Genomic DNA, 17,700 nt, shown 5'->3' on the forward strand with positions numbered 1-17,700 from the left:
GCAGAACTCTAAACACTGAATGGGAAAAAAAATCAGAATCTAAAGAGTTCCTCACATTTCTGAAAAGCAGCCTGTGAATCCCATCTGTCCTAAGTGTTACATTAGTGTATTTTAGAGCAGAAGGACATATGCAAACCCTCTGCCCACTCAGGTGAATTCACAGGGAAAAGTCACCTAAAAAGAGAAAAAAATTCCTTCCACACTCTCCATGGTTCTGGAGCTTTGGATTCCTATATAAGAAAGAAGTAAGAATATGCAAAATCCTTCAGAAATACAGACTTTTCTTTTTGTATAATCTTAAAGGAACCTACCAAAAAACAGGCAAAAAATTGCCATGACACTTAACTTCTTGATTTGAAAAATCTAATCCATTGTCTTTTCCATTCCTTAATAAAAAAATATATTCCTACATCACATGTGGCTACTAATGCATTAGGGTGTATATCCTTCAACTAGGATCTAAGGAATAGTTTCCAAGATATCCCACTGCATTTGTACTCGCATAAAGGCAATGAGTTCCTGTAAGAAACATTTATGCCCAACTCATGTGTTTGGGGGTTTTATTATTTATTACAAGTGTTTTCAAAATATCCTGTTTCAAGTGCTCTGAAAAAATATTAAATAATATCAATAAACTCCTCAAGGAAGACAAATCTTTCTACATGATGGAAAACTACTCCAAAACCATTTAAACTCCTGAAAAAAGTTAAAGTGTCAGAAATGTTTCATCAAGGAAGTTTCTTTTCAAGGAAACAGTTCTTTGCCCAAATATTTACTTTCTTGAATGAAACAATCATTAGTAAACACAAACCTTGCTAAACAATAGCAGAGAACCAGGAGCCTAGAAGTTGGCCAGATATAAAAGCCAATAGACCAAGGACACAGAAGACTTGCTAATCTGGGTTTGCTGTGATCTTCAGAAAGTCATTAGGAAGTGTTTGGTATATGCAAAATGTATACAAGTTAATCACTGTGAAGCAGTTTGAAACAATTTTCTGTGTCTTCAATTTTTTTTTTTTAATTTTCATTTTCCATTGCCCCATTTACAAATTGGAAAACATGGGCAACAATATTAATTCACTTATGGAAGTGCTGGAACTAACTGATGCCTTAAATATTGCAGAGTCTCACGGTAAAAAGGTCTCACAGCACAGCTGAGTTGTGACAACTTGGAAAAAAAAAAAAAAGAAAAAAAAGGGTGCTCCTGGCCTAAACAGCTTTTAAAGAGACTAAGTTCCAACAATCTGTCTAATCAGCCATCCAGCTGACTTCATTCTTCCAACAGGAAAGAAAAGCAGAGCTGCCTGCTTACCACTACATCCCCCACATGTAAGGGAAAAGGCCAAAGCAGAGCTCTGGCTCCCTCCCAAGGGTCCAGCTGAGCCAGGAGCAATTTCTGTCTGTAGAAACCAACAGATGACAGAGGCTTCCCTAGTGACACTCTATCACTGTACTCTTCTCTTGCACAGGGCCACCTGAGGCACTAACAAGGTTATTAACAATATTAAAATTAATCAGGGTAAGTCAAATGTGTATTGAAGAAAGGGAGCAAAGGTGAAACTACATGAGAGCTAAGGGATTTTTCTGAGCACTTGACAAACAGAATAGGAATATCAACCACTAAAAAACTCATTCTATCCAGGTTTGTATATTTTACTGCTCAATAATACCACAGCAAGATAAGCAGCAATAAATTCTCAATCCTGTATCTCAAAGATTTTTTTAATACCAAGTGTTTTAAAAATGTTAATAAAAATGTTTCAAAGACAAGAACACTCTTATTTACTATTTGCAAAGATAGAAGAAAACAGAATCTCTTCTGTCTCACCCACAATTATCTCATAGGCACTTAACTTTTATTGATCAACACTTTGTTCTCAAGAGGACAGCGTCAACTGAGACGTCAGTGACTATATATACACTTCCATTTAAGTGGAAAAAACTACTCTTAACTCTCAATTCATACTGCAACTTATCAGATTTTTTTTTCTTACTTGAGTCTTCAGGAATGCCATATTTTGCCATATTTTCCTCCAAAAGTCCCATGGATCTGGGTATGTCTATGAACAGGTTTGCACTGCTGAAAAATGAAGATTCTCCTTTACATACTGCCTTGATTACAGAATCCAGGGATCCAACAGCTGAACTTCTGAACTGCCCACCTCGCAAAAACTAGAACAAATGAACAAAAAATACAGATGAATCAAAGTTGCTTAAAGTAGCTTCAAGGAGTAGCCTTGGTGTTCTGTCAATATTGACATCTAAGGAGATTGACAAAATTAGGCTGTTGAAACAGCCTATTAGGATGAGGGCCTGCTGTGTTCATTTCTATTCTTCTGATCACCATTATTATGGGGAAAGTTAATGTATTAATTGTCAGGATACTCAATGAAGGACAGCAGCATAACGTACCACATTGAAACTAGGAAAATACTGTGTAGCAGTTAGGCAGAAAAGGACTGAAAACATCAAGACAACTAGATGACAGATACCCTGATTCCAATGCCAGTTTTCATAAAATATGCTCCTCTGGTAGATTATTCCTGTGTCACAAAGGCAGCAGAAACAACCAAAGCCATTTTGCTATGAACATTTACAGTGAAGACACTTGCTAATAAGAAAAAAAAATATTCAGATGGCCTAAAAACCTATTTTTCAAGTACATCTTTAAACTTGTTAGATGTGCTTACAGTTTTTGCACATCTTGAGTCATACCAGCATTTATTATTGCCATTTGTTCATGACTAGCATACATCTAATGAGAGGAGAGAGCAATCTGACTGCTTTTATGGCTTAAGCACCATCATTCACCACATTCAAAAAGGAAGAAGAACAACAATAGTCTCATCCTCTGTGCAGCTCCACTTTTCAAATAATGGGCTTCGATTGTAAGTGATATCTCATGGAAGGCTGTACAGGTGCACAGCTCTAAGAGGACACAACTGCAAGGCATCTTGCTGCTGTGGTGCAAATGAAGAGTGCACTGGCTCGCCTGATACTCATTACTGTAGCAGATGCTTGTCAAGAAAGGCATAACTAGACTATCAGACATCATTTGAAGACTCCACAACTGGCAAGTAGAAAAAACACTGTGATATATCAGACACACACATTCCGCACAAGAAAAAATTAGCATTTTATTGCTGGAATTTTTTTTAAACAGAAGAGTCAATTTTCAAAGTAACACAGCACTTTACATAAAGACATAATCACAGACAGTTTGGAAATTGCGCTGTTAGAAACAGTTTATCCTGATCAATGCATTTATTGAAGTGCCAGGTGCTTCTTTAGTAATCCTGGAGGAATATTAGTAAGTGTCTTTTAAAACTCAGTGATAGCAGCTCCCAAAATCTTACTTTTAGCATACAGTTTCAGCACAGAAAAAAGCAAATAAGTAATAGTGGTATTTCATAATAAAATAATCCACAGCCTTTGAATGAATCTGCTGGTATGGACTTCACTGGAGAAATAAACTTTATTTATGCACAATGCTGTATAAAATTGGTTATGAATCTTTATTAGTGACTATTTGCACTAGAGGGATAAATGAGGCTTATTTCAGTCAAAGAGCAAAACCGTGCTAATTAATTCCAGTTCCAATCAAAATAATTTGTAATTGAAATAATGAATATTTATGCGGTAAGCTGCCACTAACAGGCTGAATCTACTTATTGTCTTTCAACTAAATATCCACTGACTCAGGAAGATATGTTTCTTAAAATTTGGCTTTGATAAAGTATGAGGAATATATAGTATGGCTCTCACAAAAAAGAATTTTAAAAGAGTTATCTTTGATCTAGATTAAACTGTATAAAGTAGGGCTGTAATCAAGACTGATGAATCCAAACAACACCAGCCTCCTACAAACTAATCAGTTAAGCAAGTCACTGTAGCAAAGTTGGGGAAGAGGAAAGCTGGTATGGAAGATTAGAAGGTTATCTGAAACTGGATTTTCAAATGGAGGCAAAAACCTCACAGCACAGGAGCTTCTGACCTAACAGAACAGCTGTATGCCAAAAAATGTTATGAATAAAAACAAATTCACATGGAATAGAAATGCCAGTTATTCATAAAAAGAGACTTCAAACTCATACTGGGATACAGCTTGCACATAAATCTAAAATACATTCTGAATCATTACAGTAGAGAGAAAGAAAAAGAGAAAAAATAATGCCATTTTCCTGGAAAACTACAAGAAGCTTAAAGATAATTCAAAATTTGCTGAAACCATAGGGCTAAAAGAAATAAATTCAGAGAACTAGATAATCCTTATTCTTGGAAAAAACATAAACAGAACAAGCCTTTCTCTTCCTGACATTGACAGAATCAAGGGAATAATAGCAAAATTGCCAATTTGATTAAGCAGTTTTCAGAAGCCTATCAAATTTAGATGGCACTATTTGAAAAGTAGAAAAATCATGTATACTCAGGAATGAGAAGTATAATGATCCAGGAAATAATGGCTATCTAGTTCTGATGTTTATTAGAGCAAGACATACAGTGAAATTTAAGGGGAGGACATTAAAGACAAAAAATACTTGAGAAGTAAAATTTAATGCATTCTCAAGTTATCATGCCTGACCAACACAACATATTTATGTGGGAGGGCAATTCCTTTCTCCACAAAATGTTACAAGCTGACTCAAGTTTAGGTCTACTCTAGCAACCAAAAATTGTTCATGCTCCAGAAAATACTAATCATCAATTAATGCAACTGCTGATTAATAGTGGTGAAAAAAATGGCATTAAGACACTATTGCATGGAGCCTGTTAACAGGAAGGAAGCACGGGATTACAAAGAAGTTGTTGGTGTTTTTCCCGTGAGCCCTGCAAGGAGCAAATTGCCTAAATTTGCCTATCATTTAATATTGGAAGGCATTGCAGGAGAAAAGAAGATGAGAACCCAATATGGCAAAAAAACAAATGCCTAATTGAAAGCAAGTTGAATAGAAAGATAACCAGTGCAAAATCTTATTTATCAACTGAAATCATGAGGTGTTGCTATAAAATGGAGGTCACCTCAGTATATCACTCATTCTTAATCATCTAGGATACAAAACTGTGTGCAGTTTATGAAAAAGTTGAATGCAAATTTAGGAAAGTCATTTTAGTAGGCATAAACAAGAAAAGAGTCATCAATTGTAATTCCCCTCAAACACTGCACACATTTCTTCTTCCAGACATTCAGCCTTAAACCAGCATGCAAAACCAATGCTAGGCTGTCTTAAGAAACTGAGAGCCTGATAGAAATAGCTAAAGCAAAAAACAAATGCTAAAATAGGTCACTTCAACCTATCAAAATAGAAAAGGACAGCAACTAGCCTTCCACACACATGTGGACAAGCCAGAGAAGTTAAAAATGCTACAGAACATTTTTGATACAAGAATAAACAAAATTAAGCCACAAATAAACTTAAGTCAGAATTTATTTAAAACGCCAACAGGTTGTTCTACAATGATAGGTTCAACAGAGAATTTGTTCAAGTTAGTGGAAGGATTACAGAGTGAGGCCACCTCACACAATTAACAACATTTAGCAACTCAGGAAGTCCCCTGCAGGTTGTCTATTGATGAGTGACAAGCATCCAAAAACTTAGGTATGAAAATATAAGTGAATAATTTCAAACAGCAAAACACAAGAAAAAATCATTACTGAAAGCAGCAGTGCTTTTCTTCAGGGAGTTATCCATTCACTCAGTGTTTTTAACAGTAGAATCTGGCACCATATTCTAGTTAATGCTGATAGGTTTTACATCATCCTTTTAAAAAAATACGTGCACCTTTCCAATTCAACTTCACGTTTTACAGATATATTAAAGTTATTTCTTCCTTTGCAGTTTTTCTTTCAGACAGAAATCCATGTTGATTAGTATGCATAGCTGACAATTACTTTATTAACTCTTTCATTATAGAAGTTTTTTTTTAAATAACTTCAATGTTTTTCTGACAAAAGTCAACATATTTTACCCTAAAAACATTTACATTCTTTATCTGATAATCCTTCAATGTCACTGAACTCCTTTGTTCTTGGTAATCATGTAAACAAAAATCATTAAGTAGGGGCTCTTTTGGGAATAGAAAAAAAAAATTAAGGAGGGGCTTGTATAAGCAATATATGCACTTCAGTGGAGCACTTATTCTATAGTACAAGTCTGGCAACCACAGAAAAGAAGAAAAAAAATATCAATAATTAAAAACTTATTGGTAAGTATAAAAAATCTAGTTAAACAAAAAAAAAAAAGAAAGGACGCTTACACTTTTACTAGTCTTCAAAATTTTAAAAAAAGTTACAGAGACAGAAGAGCCCTTGAAATCAGAAATATAACTTATTCATAAAATAAATAGGCACCGATTGTTTTAATCTTTCACAAATTATTAAGCGACCAATAAGCCCCAGCAATTTCACAAGAAAAAGGGATTTAGAAAAATACTATAAAATAAAGATTGTGGGGAAAAAAGTGATCAAAAAAGGTTAGAACTAAAAAGGAACAAAAGTTCCAAGGTTAAATCTATGGAATATTATGGGATAATAGGAGTGGCCATCAAGCAAAACTTAAAACTGTGAGCAGATGGCCCTCTGCTGTTCCATTTGTTCCTTTGCAAACTTTTTTTTAAACAGCACCTTTTGAGGTTCTTCTATCAAATAAGGAACTTTGGTATTTTAGTCCAAAAAGAATATTTCATTTGCTGGAAGGAAAGTCTGACACAAATGGAGCAAGTTTAAGGAAAGCAGAAAAAACGCAAGTGTCTGATGAAAGTCACCATTAATTGCAACAGTCAAAGAGCTACCCCAAAAAGAGAGGTTTAAAACTGATAGATGCACCAGAACAGCATCTTTCAACATGTACCTATCACACAGATTAGAAGATCTTGAAAGAGGTATCACTAAGGAAAACAGTGCTTAGGGCAGTGTTTACTCTGTACTCTAGCAATAAACCAGATTGCACCATCCATCACTGTGGGATCTTTCAGAGGTTTGCAATTTTAAACCAGACTCAATCCTCAGGTTTCCACAAAGGACAACAAACCCAAAGAGAAATGCCACGAGGGTCTTCCTATGGAATTGGAACCTGCTTAGAGACAGAAATCTTCCTGATGATTCATTTAACCCTGTATCCACCACTGTGCTAGCTGTGCAGATGTGCATGCAGCAGCTGCCCCTAAAGGCAGAGACAAAAGAAACACCCTCACTCACACCTCATGCCACTTTTTTGTAATGCCAAGCAGAACTATCACACAAACCCCTTAGGTGACACGGACAGAAACACAAGGCAGATGGAAGAACTGCAAAGGCTGTCGAACTCATATTCTTTAAAAAAGCAAAGCCATGTCTTGTAAAAATATAATGGTGCAGCTAAAAACAAAAAAAAAAAAGGCAGTTAAGCGCTGCTTTAAACAAACAAACAAAAAACCACTTTTAGCAGAAAGCACCTGGCTAGCTCTCTCCAAATCACAGATGATAGACAATGCTAGTCAGTTGACAAACACTGAGTTAACTTAGACTAGAATCTCATAAGTTAAAAAAAAGAGATGACAGAAACAAAACAACACTAGGTTCAGAATTACCAAACTACTGAAAAGAGACCAAATGAATCTTCCTAGGGTTTATGGACTCTTCTCAGCATTCTCTACTTTCTAGGAATTAATTTCTATTAGTGTGCCTCCTTACTAAGCACAAATCCTTACCTAATCACCTCACAAGGGGAATTAATTTTGCATATTGAAATCCTACACATACCTGCTGCAATGCAGAGATGTCAAGCACACCAATATTTTGAATTCCTTGGAGGAACACTGGAAGCTTTTCCATGACATGTTGGACTTTATTGAGAAGTGAACTGATACTAGAAACCACATCCAGCAGCATATTTAATACATTGCCTACCTCAGGTGGTATGTGGACCTTGGAAAAGAAGAAAAAAAACCACAACAGGAAATTCCAGTTAGAAACAAATGTTAATCTTCCAGTGAAGCACTCAAAATTATTCAGTCATCTTCTAAAACTGATTATACAACGTTCCTACAAACCATGTTTAATAAAACTCCGTTTGATATAACTCCCCAGTTACCCTCCAATTAAGCTGAAGAGAAGTTCTCCATAATTTAATGTTAGATCTGGCTTATGACAAAACAGAAATTAATATTCAGAGAACATGTTTACACCTGCCAAGTTGAAGAGAGCTTTCCAACTTAAGATGCTAATGGGATATGCAACATTCTATCCTTTTAGAATTCAGTGTAAATAGAAACTTTTCCCTCACCACTTTAAAAATGTTCAATGCAATAATTTCATATTTTAAAAATAATTTGTGTGTAAAATTAAATCTAGAAACCACTTTTATTGCTTAAAATGACCCCTAGAATAACTAACTTTCCTGCCACACTCTTCCTGTCTTTGAATATTTCATGCTGAAAATAATTGTGTGCATTTTATTACCTACTTGACCTAAGTTCAATTGGCTGTTTGCTATTTCCACCATGCAAATTTGTCATTATGGATTTTCTCTCTGTTTCCTTTGCTTTTGGAGATTAGTTAGATGACATGATAATACAAAGTGATTCATTGTTACCTGTCTATGCAAAATAATAAAACCACTATAATCTCATTATATAGTTTCAGGGCTTCCCCTGATTATCTATTTTATCCACCTTTGTCTTCCTACTATAATGTCTGTGCTTGATTTTCTTCTCAGCCTTACATAGTTTAAAAAAAAAATTGAAAGACACCCATTAAAATAAATCTTATTTTGCTAAAAAGGTAGTAAACTTCCATTATAATTTAGGATGAGCTGACAACATTTTTTACTCTTTGCTAGAGTTTATTAGGTTTCTGTAGAGTTCAGTAGAAACACCCATCAGAATAAGTTTTGGTTTATTTTATTCTATTTTTTTTTCCTAGGTTTGCAGATAATTCAGGAAGTAAAATCTTTTCATTCCCCTCTGGCATCTTTACCTACAGTGGGAAATTGTCTTGTTTTTAAAATTCTTTATCTAATCTGCTTAACTGAGCATGCAGCATCCAGAATAAAATGTGAAACATCCAGAATACAACCAGACTCCCATGGCTTTAGAACAAACAATTCTTCCTCACAATATTATAAGGATATTTCAGCTATTCATGCTCACATTTTATGTTCTGTCAATCAATTCCCCCCAAAAGAACTGAACTAAATGTCTCCTAACTATCCCATTCAATAATTCTGCTCTTAAAGATAAAACCATTACCTCACTGAACACTAGATTCCAGATTACCTACAGTTATACAGATAATACAGTTGTGCTGCAGACATTTGCATCCACAGTGCTAGGAATTCTTCCTAGAAAATTGTTTTGTCATTCTTGTGATGAGCTCATGTGCTGGTTTTAGTTCAAATATTGTCAGATCAGTCTTCCACTCTCACAAATAATGAAGTGACTAATTGCATGAACTGCAAACTCTGCTAAAGATTATTAAAAATATGTCTTTGACCTCCATGTTTTCTGCAAAGCTTTTGTAATTAACTCCTCAGTGATAATTTTCCTGAGGAAGCATCTATCACACCCATTTTTCAACTGTTCTATTTGGGGAGCCAAACAAAGACAAAAAATGCCCTGTGCCTTCTGTTTGTTTTCATGGAGAAAGAACATCTGAAGAAAAAAACTTAATTATTAATCTATCTACCTGTATGTTTCATATTGCCTTCCAAAAGAAATCTTACCTTGTAAATGATGTGACGGACATTCAAATTTTGTATAATCAATACAAACATGGTATACAAGTCCAGTGCTGGTAAAGAGCATAATTCTTCCACTACCAGGGAAGTTTTATTGTTTTCAGGGAGCTTTAGCAGCAGGCTAAGTAGTTCTTCATCACATCTTCCAGTTAAAGCTACCACAAAGGCACTGTAAAGAACCTATCACAATATTTGTGTATTAAAAATTTTTCTCCCTGAAATGCATCACCTTTTTTTATAGTCAATAAGGTGAAGATTTGTGTCACAGTAACAAAAAAATTTGCAGGCATCAACAGACCTGAAATAATAAACCATACAGCTTTATATCAGATTACAATGTTCTTACTTTATAGTCCTTGTACAAATAAAAAGATGAAGAATATTCCTTATAAGGACTTTCTTTCATTTTTCACAGATCAATCATTCATTCTTGAGCATTCATACCATGGGCAGGCATATTTACAATGCTGAGCATACTGCTTCTAGCAGATATACACCTCTGCTGCAGAAACACCTGAAGATCAAAATCTAGGTGTGTGAATCACTAACATCAAACAATATGGTCCTTCCTTCTTTCAAAGGAGACACAAATTTAACACTTGGGGATGCCTATATAGCATAATGTCTACTCTGAGCCAGCTCACATTTCTCAGTTAAACACTGCTTTAAGGTATTATTTATTAGCAGATAAAGGGACAAATGCCTTAACAGAGCCTGAGTGAAGCCATAATAAAGCCATCTTGGATAATGAAGTGCTTGAAGCTCAGATATCTCAGGAGCTCTTAGCTACCCATTCTCAACAAGTCCAGAAAAAAATACAAGTGTTTTAGGAACCTATAGGAGCCAAAGGGCTCCATTGTACTGCTTAGGACAAAATCTGCCTCTACCACCTCCACTGAATGCATCTCTTGCTGCTAACGGTACCCAGTCAGGGGGAGGATATGCAAGACAGTCAGGATATGCAATTTAACTCTAATTCCTACAAACATTCTACTTTTCAACTGAATAATTAGATTTTTTGATTTTTTTCTGGAACCGAATTTTTCCTTTGTGATTCTACAAGGTTTTCTATGTATTTAAAGATTCAATTTTTGGTGTGTGCATTCAAGGAACAGAGCATGAACATAATTCTGCGAGCAGTATAAGATGATACTGATTTGGACTTCCTGCTGGGGAGGAAATTTGACTGTGATGCAATTTGAAATTTATTTCAGTGCAGTTCTAACACATTCTATGTTTTATCCCCTAGGCTAAGTTCCTCTGAACTTTCCTTGCGGCTTTCTGAGTACCAGAACTAATCCAAACTCCTACACTCAGTAAATGAATGCTTACAGTCTTCAGGTTACAGGTTTTAAGTGATTTCAAATCATTTCATCATATGGCAATGAGCATGGCCAGCACAAAACTCCATAGCAGAAATTCGGGATAAATAAAATCAACACAAAAAATTCCCAGGGTTACTCTTACTGTTCCAGAGGAAAGCACAGTAGTAGTATATAATCACAGAAATATAGGGCTACAATGGGTCTATAGCTATCATTAGGTTATCAGCCAGTGGCTTTATAGACAACAAACATAATGGGCATGCCTAAAATATAGCTCTAGAAAGTACTTGTGCAGCTTTCATAATTAGTAAGAGACCGGGGCCTTTAATGCTCCAGCTGGACTGGGGGAGGATTTAAGCACTAAGCAAACAAAAATTCTGTATCATTATCCAAATGTAAGATGTGTGTATTATCTAAGCTCTACATAAGACTGGCAAAAAGTAACGATGGAAAGTAATTTGACAATTCAGCCAATTAGCATTATTATTCCAAAGGATCAAAGGTGCACTGAATCCCATTTAACTGAATTGCTTTCAGATGATTTCTCTCATTACCATTTAGTGGTATCACAATAACAAGCTAACAATAAAGGCAGTCACACTGCCACAGAAGCAGAAGAACAAATCATCTATAAGTAGTTATGATGGTCTGAACCGCCTTTTTAACTCCGCACTTTTCAGGAGCAGAGCTTGCGGCGGTTTCTGCAGGCAGAGCATCACTGACACCCAGTGGCTGCTTGACGGAGCTGATCACACCAAACGTGCCCCCAGCTCCTCAACAGAGAGAACCTGTTAGGCAGCTGGCATTTCTCATGATTTTGACTGATCACTGGGAAGACAGGAAAAAGCAATGGTAGCACACAGCCTTTTCCTCAGAAAACGTACTCAAAAGTCAACACCTCGAAGTGAAAGTAAAGCAAGACAGTGGTAAGAAAATTTAAGAACAGTGAGGAACAGACAAAGGAATTTAAAAAAATATATACATAAGACAACCCCATGCTACAAGGAGCAGAGGTGGTGAGATACAAAATGGTACCTCCAGAAACCCTCATCTTTTCTACAATACCAAGACAGCAAAGCTCTAGTTCTGCATCACACATTGCTGAAAGTGATGAAGCAGTGTCATTTAGACCAGAGGACTAGTGCTACTATAAATTGATCTCTTAATGCATCACATTATTACTTTAAAGTCCCAAAACTTCCAAAGTATTTCACATGGAAGTGATAAGTGAAAATATAAGATTCCACACAAACATTGCTTGTTTTCCTTCAGCTGGCACACCATGCTACAGATTAACCCACTAATTTGACACCTCTTTTTGATCTTTTACCTCTGAATGAGGGACGCTGGCTTCCAAAAGGGTATTGACAGTTTCTTCAGAAATATTGACAGAAGAACCAATATCCAGCCTCAACTGAGTGATATTCTGCACAAAATCTTTGACTTTCACATCTGGAAGAAAAAGAAAATAGCACCAACAGCACCAAATTTATTAATTAGATTTCCTACAGATTGTATCCTTTTCATTCAATTCACTGTGTGTGACAAAATTGCTTTATGGCAATAGTAGTAGTGTAGTAATAAATAGTGTCCCTTTGAAGTTGGAAGAACAAAGAAACAGTTATTGTCCTACAAAATTGCACTTATAGAAAAAGTGAAGAAAACTGGAACCCACCATTCACAAGATTAAAATTGTTGAGGAAAGCTGCCGCTGGGTTTCCCAACAGTTGTAGCCCCAAATTTTCAGCCACCCTGGAAAGATAGTCTCAGTTTCACCAGGTATCAGAACCAAGTCATTGGCATTTCAATGTGTAAAGACAAACATGAACAGTGGAACAGGACAAAAAGAGGCAATGGGGTGCCACTGTGCTCTGTGTGCACGCACAGTGTGCACGCAGTCAGCACCTCTACAGACCTGTTCATGCAGTATTTGTGTGGTGCAGTGGTCATCATATTTCATGCCTAAATGAGGCTGCATATCTAGAGATACACATGTGTAACACTACATATATACATATGTAGAGACAGATTCCCATGTCTAAGGGCCCCAGCAAACAGTAGCTTATAGAGAAGGACAGGTCTGGCAGCATGTCACTTCCATGTTTCTCACTGAACACACATTTTTAAAACCTAGAGATACAAATCACTGCAGTTCAGGATGAAAAGAACTCTATCTAAATATAATTTATGTAATAAAGAGTATGCACACATTAGGTATGGTTTTCTCTTCAAAACTGGACATGAGCACATGGTGTTTAGGAGCAGCATCTAGGCTCAAGTTCTTCTGTATTATTACTGTAATTCCCAGACACCATTCAAGCCTGTTATGAAAGCAATCCAACAGTCAAACCAGTATAGCAACAATTATAACAATGTCTACTTCTAGCTGATTGCAAATTTGAAACACTCTGTAGTAGCAGCTTTACTTAAAATCTAATGGCTTTCCCCATGCTAATAACTATCAAAAGCTGTTTGGACTTCAATCCCATCAGTTTACAATCACCATACTGTGCTTCTAACTCTTTGAACTGCTGAACGCTTAATATTTCACAAAAGGTATCAGTTTTTGAGAGGAAAAGCCATATCAAAAGAGCTATAAATAAAAAAATTTGGTATCAAAATTTTGACCTAACTTGAGTCACAGGAAATTGAAAACTTTCTTAGTTGTGATCCAAAGCTGCAAGGGCTTGGCAAAAAATGGGAGGGTTTTTAGGAATATTCCTGCATGCTATTCTATTCCTGCACATTATTCTAAATTACTTAAATATTGTTTTGTATTTTATCCACTCAGTTTGAAATTAAATGAACAAAGCTTAAAAAGACAGTATCTCTCCTGTAATCACTTTGTTTAGAGCACAGACACATGCACCAAATAACATCACTAATGATGTGGAACCATTTGGGGTACCAAAATGTGAAAGGCTTTACATTTGCAGTCGTCTCTGGATGTTCCCCAGCATTAGCTGGCATTCACAGCTGTCACTGCTAGTATTCAGCAAGGCTCCCACAAAGCTCTCCAAAGCATTGGAAAGTTTTTGGTTTATATATACCATACTCTCACAATCTCCCTTGTTGAAAACGGTCAAGTGTCTTCCAACATCCTGCAGAACAGAGTCATCACATGGTTAGTAAATTCATGAAATTGTCTTATAGCTAGAAGTAGTTGTATGATTAACTGAAACTGGAATAAATGTTTTCAAGAAGCAAGGAATTTTCAAGTATTCGGGTTTTGGAAACAATCAGACTGGCAATTTAAACTAGCCTGTCAAGGAGAGTCATCCACAAACAGAAATGCCAACCTTTAAAAATTTATTTCAAAATTAAATGAGCTGTTCTTATCCCTTTTTTTTATTTTAGCCTGACCATTTTTATCTTTTTCCCAGAAACTTGTTTTGAACACCAATTTTGATTCAACAAATCAAAATATCTGAATCCTCATATCCAAAGTTTTTCATGTATTATGCTCTGTATAGTGTGCACTTCTATGTTTTCTCCTGAACATTTACAATTTTGATTTTGCAAAGCTTTAAATATTTGCAGAAGTAGATCATAGAAGAGTGGTGACTACACAAACACATTTGGCCTGCAAAAGTCTGCTTTTTGATGCCACTTGTCATTTGTTTAACACATTGCTGTTTGTATCAGAAAAATGTCCAGGTAGTCAAAACAGCAAAGCTATTTAATAAAGGGGAAGACAGATTCTATACTAAAAACATGACTTTAGTATTTTTTCTGTGTACAGCACACTTGCCTGTGTATACACCCGTGTGCTATCCAAAGGCCTGCTTCCAGCTCTGGTTGGTCTCTATATACCAAATATTACTGTCACCTGCTGGCAATTTCATGTTAAAGAAAAACAGACTGAGCCCAACTGGTAATCATAACTGTTATTTTAGCCATAATTATTCTGGCTAAGAAGTTTATTTGTTTCTAGCTTAATTCCACAAATGTTTCTGTGAAGATTTGATGGTATAAATGTCCTATAACTCATTAAATTAGCAGAATGATAAAATTTAAAGAAATTTAAAATGGGCTGTTTTTTGACATTGATTGACAATCCAATTATCCTAGTTATAGGATTTCTAATAATTCAAAGTCATACTTGCAGCTTGTAAAGCTCACCAATGTTTATTTAAGGAATTTCTTCTGGGTATCTCTATCAAAATTATCAGAGCTATACTTATTTAAACTTCAGGTTTGTATAGCCACTGTGGGGACTTGTCATTCAGACAGTGGGGAAAAAAAAGAAAACTTCCTTTAGTTTCCAAAGTTTAATGCATGCTGTAAAGTGCACTCGTAGGTGAGGGAATCATTCAGACCTGATAATGATCTTGAACCACAGCAATCCCTTCAAAGACAGCGAAGAGTAAGTGACTCATTAATCCCTCTTTACACTTTGTAATGGCACAGAAAATGTTCCTAAAGACAATGGGTTCTTCTGTAAGAGAAAATGTCCAGATCAGTCAAGTAGGAAGAATAATAACCATTAAACACTGCTTCTAAAACAAGCAAACCTTGATCTTGCTCACAGAAGTAATACAATACTATTCCTCAAATCAAACCAAATCAAGCAGTTTTCATTTTTTCTCATTAGGATTCATAATATTTTCTGTAACAAATGAAATATTATGGATCATGCCCACAAACAGAGGATTGAAATGAGAATGACAGAAATTTAGTTCCCTAATCTCAGTTCTCTCAATAAACAGACTGTTCTTCAGAGGTCAAGGACAGAACACAGGTACCTGGCTACACAATTGCAGTTTCACTTATCCTAGCTCAACAGCACTACTGTTTTACTCTTTGGAACTACATCCATCACCAGAGAGTGGAGAAGACGGTCAAAACTGAGTTGCAATCACATCTTATACTCTTTTGGAAACTAATTTGGCATAAGACATTACAGATTTGATCCCTTGCCCTAGAAGGGAAAGTTAATGTCTCCTAATTGCTCTTTGCAAACAATTTTGGGCATAGTTGGCTAAAGTATGAGCTCTGAAAAGCACTGGCTTTTGTTTCCCAAAGAAGTAATAATATGAATTTGTACTCAGGTCAATATCTATATTGAAAGGTTTTAGCCTTTCTTCAAGTGCACAACTTGGGAGCATATACATAAGGAATAAAACAAGGTAACACATTAAAATTTTAACAATTTGTTGAAGGTGAAGTTTTTCAGCTATAGGTAGCCAATTCACTGGCATGACAAGGCCAGAAGGGAGAGATGCTACTTCCTTTAAATACTTGCCCCATTTTTCCTTACTGTCAAATCCACACTGCCCTGTGGCAAGTCTGGCTCATTAAAAAAAAACCTGTGACCTGACTCAGCTCACTAGCTGAGAAGGGGCAGCAAGATCTCCCGCTTTCCCAGGGATTTTAAGTCTACATGAACGCTCCAGAAATAAATAATTCCTTTGTCTGATCTATATCAGATTTCTTTGTGTGCCTCTGTTGGTTTAATTTCCAGGCATCAGTATGCTTGCTGTGCTTGGCATCACCCAAATTGCCTTATTTGTACAAAAGTTTGCTTAAAGCCTTAACAGCACTAAAATATGGGACCCAGAGTCACTACTGTGGTAACTAACCTGAAAAGATTTTGAGAATCCTCAAAGTGGTAAATTGCAATTTCTGCAGTAGTACAACACTATCAGGGTATAAATGTTCCTGAAGAATGTTGCAGATTTTAGATGCTCTGTAGAAATATCAATAAGAAAACATTATTTTCATTCCAAGGGTGCCCCAGAAAAATTTCAAGTGACAATGCACAAATGCAGTCTTCAATGAACCACACAAGGATTTCAGTATTAATAGTTATTACATTTGTTTGAACTATTTCAAAATCAGAATATAATACTTCCATGGTAAAAAAATATACCCTAGGAGTGCTATAGAATACTTTCAAAAAATAAGTAAAATCATAATAGCTTCAGAAATACTGGGAGGCTACAGAATATTCTGACTTGATAGTAAAGAGCAGATAATCAGCGTGTAGGGAAAATAAACCACTTTTCTAGTACTTGCTTTTGATATTTTTCAACAGATTAGGCTAATACTTGACCCTAATGGACAATGGTTTCGCGTATTTATATAAAATTAATCATAAAGGTCAAAATACCACATCACAGCATCGATTTTACAATGGCATTTCTCAGCTGGTTTAGTCAGTAGGACCAGTAGCTCCACCAGCAAGATACCCTAGAGCTGTTTGGAGCAACCAACTTGTGGTTCATTCAATTTTGTTTAAGTGCAGCAACTCCAGTCTAGCAGCCTTTCTATTAAGTAAACCACAGTAAATCTGAAGCAGTTCCCTCTGCTTCTGAATTACATCTGATCTGAGTAATCATGACTGTGGGCTCAAGATTCCTTCAGACACTGCATTTGTTAAACTGAACAACTTAACACAATAGCCATGAGACATCAACAAATTTAAGTTAAAGAAACTTTGTATAGCTGTATTTGGATATAGAAAAAAACCTCCACACACACCACAAAGAATTAGGCCCAAGCATTTCTTAACATTTAGCTCCAAAGGCAAAAATTACTGTTGCCTGCCAATTAGGGAAGGTTCAGTATTCAGACCTGCAAGGATTTTAAAACACAAGTATCTTCAAACAATTGTTTCTATAATAGTTCTGAAGAAACCAATTCAAGTATCAATACATATG

General features: G+C 35.9%; 1 protein-coding gene across 1 annotated transcript in view; it reads right to left on the reverse strand.

Annotated features, from left to right (window-relative positions):
• ABCA13 (ATP binding cassette subfamily A member 13) overlaps nt 1-17,700 on the reverse strand; it is a gene marked incomplete at its 5' end in the record, with an annotated part of 141,735 nt that overhangs the window by 121,935 nt on the left and 2,100 nt on the right. Inside the window, 8 exons of the mRNA XM_084205829.1 lie at nt 1,995-2,172; nt 7,739-7,903; nt 9,699-9,893; nt 12,369-12,490; nt 12,714-12,790; nt 13,967-14,139; nt 15,358-15,476; nt 16,621-16,727. Coding sequence (XP_084061955.1) covers nt 1,995-2,172; nt 7,739-7,903; nt 9,699-9,893; nt 12,369-12,490; nt 12,714-12,790; nt 13,967-14,139; nt 15,358-15,476; nt 16,621-16,727 — 1,136 coding nt within the window. The remainder of the gene's footprint in view (nt 1-1,994; nt 2,173-7,738; nt 7,904-9,698; nt 9,894-12,368; nt 12,491-12,713; nt 12,791-13,966; nt 14,140-15,357; nt 15,477-16,620; nt 16,728-17,700) is intronic.

Source organism: Fringilla coelebs (assembly GCF_963513975.1).
Source record: "Fringilla coelebs genome assembly, chromosome: 1".
NCBI lineage: Eukaryota > Metazoa > Chordata > Aves > Passeriformes > Fringillidae > Fringilla > Fringilla coelebs.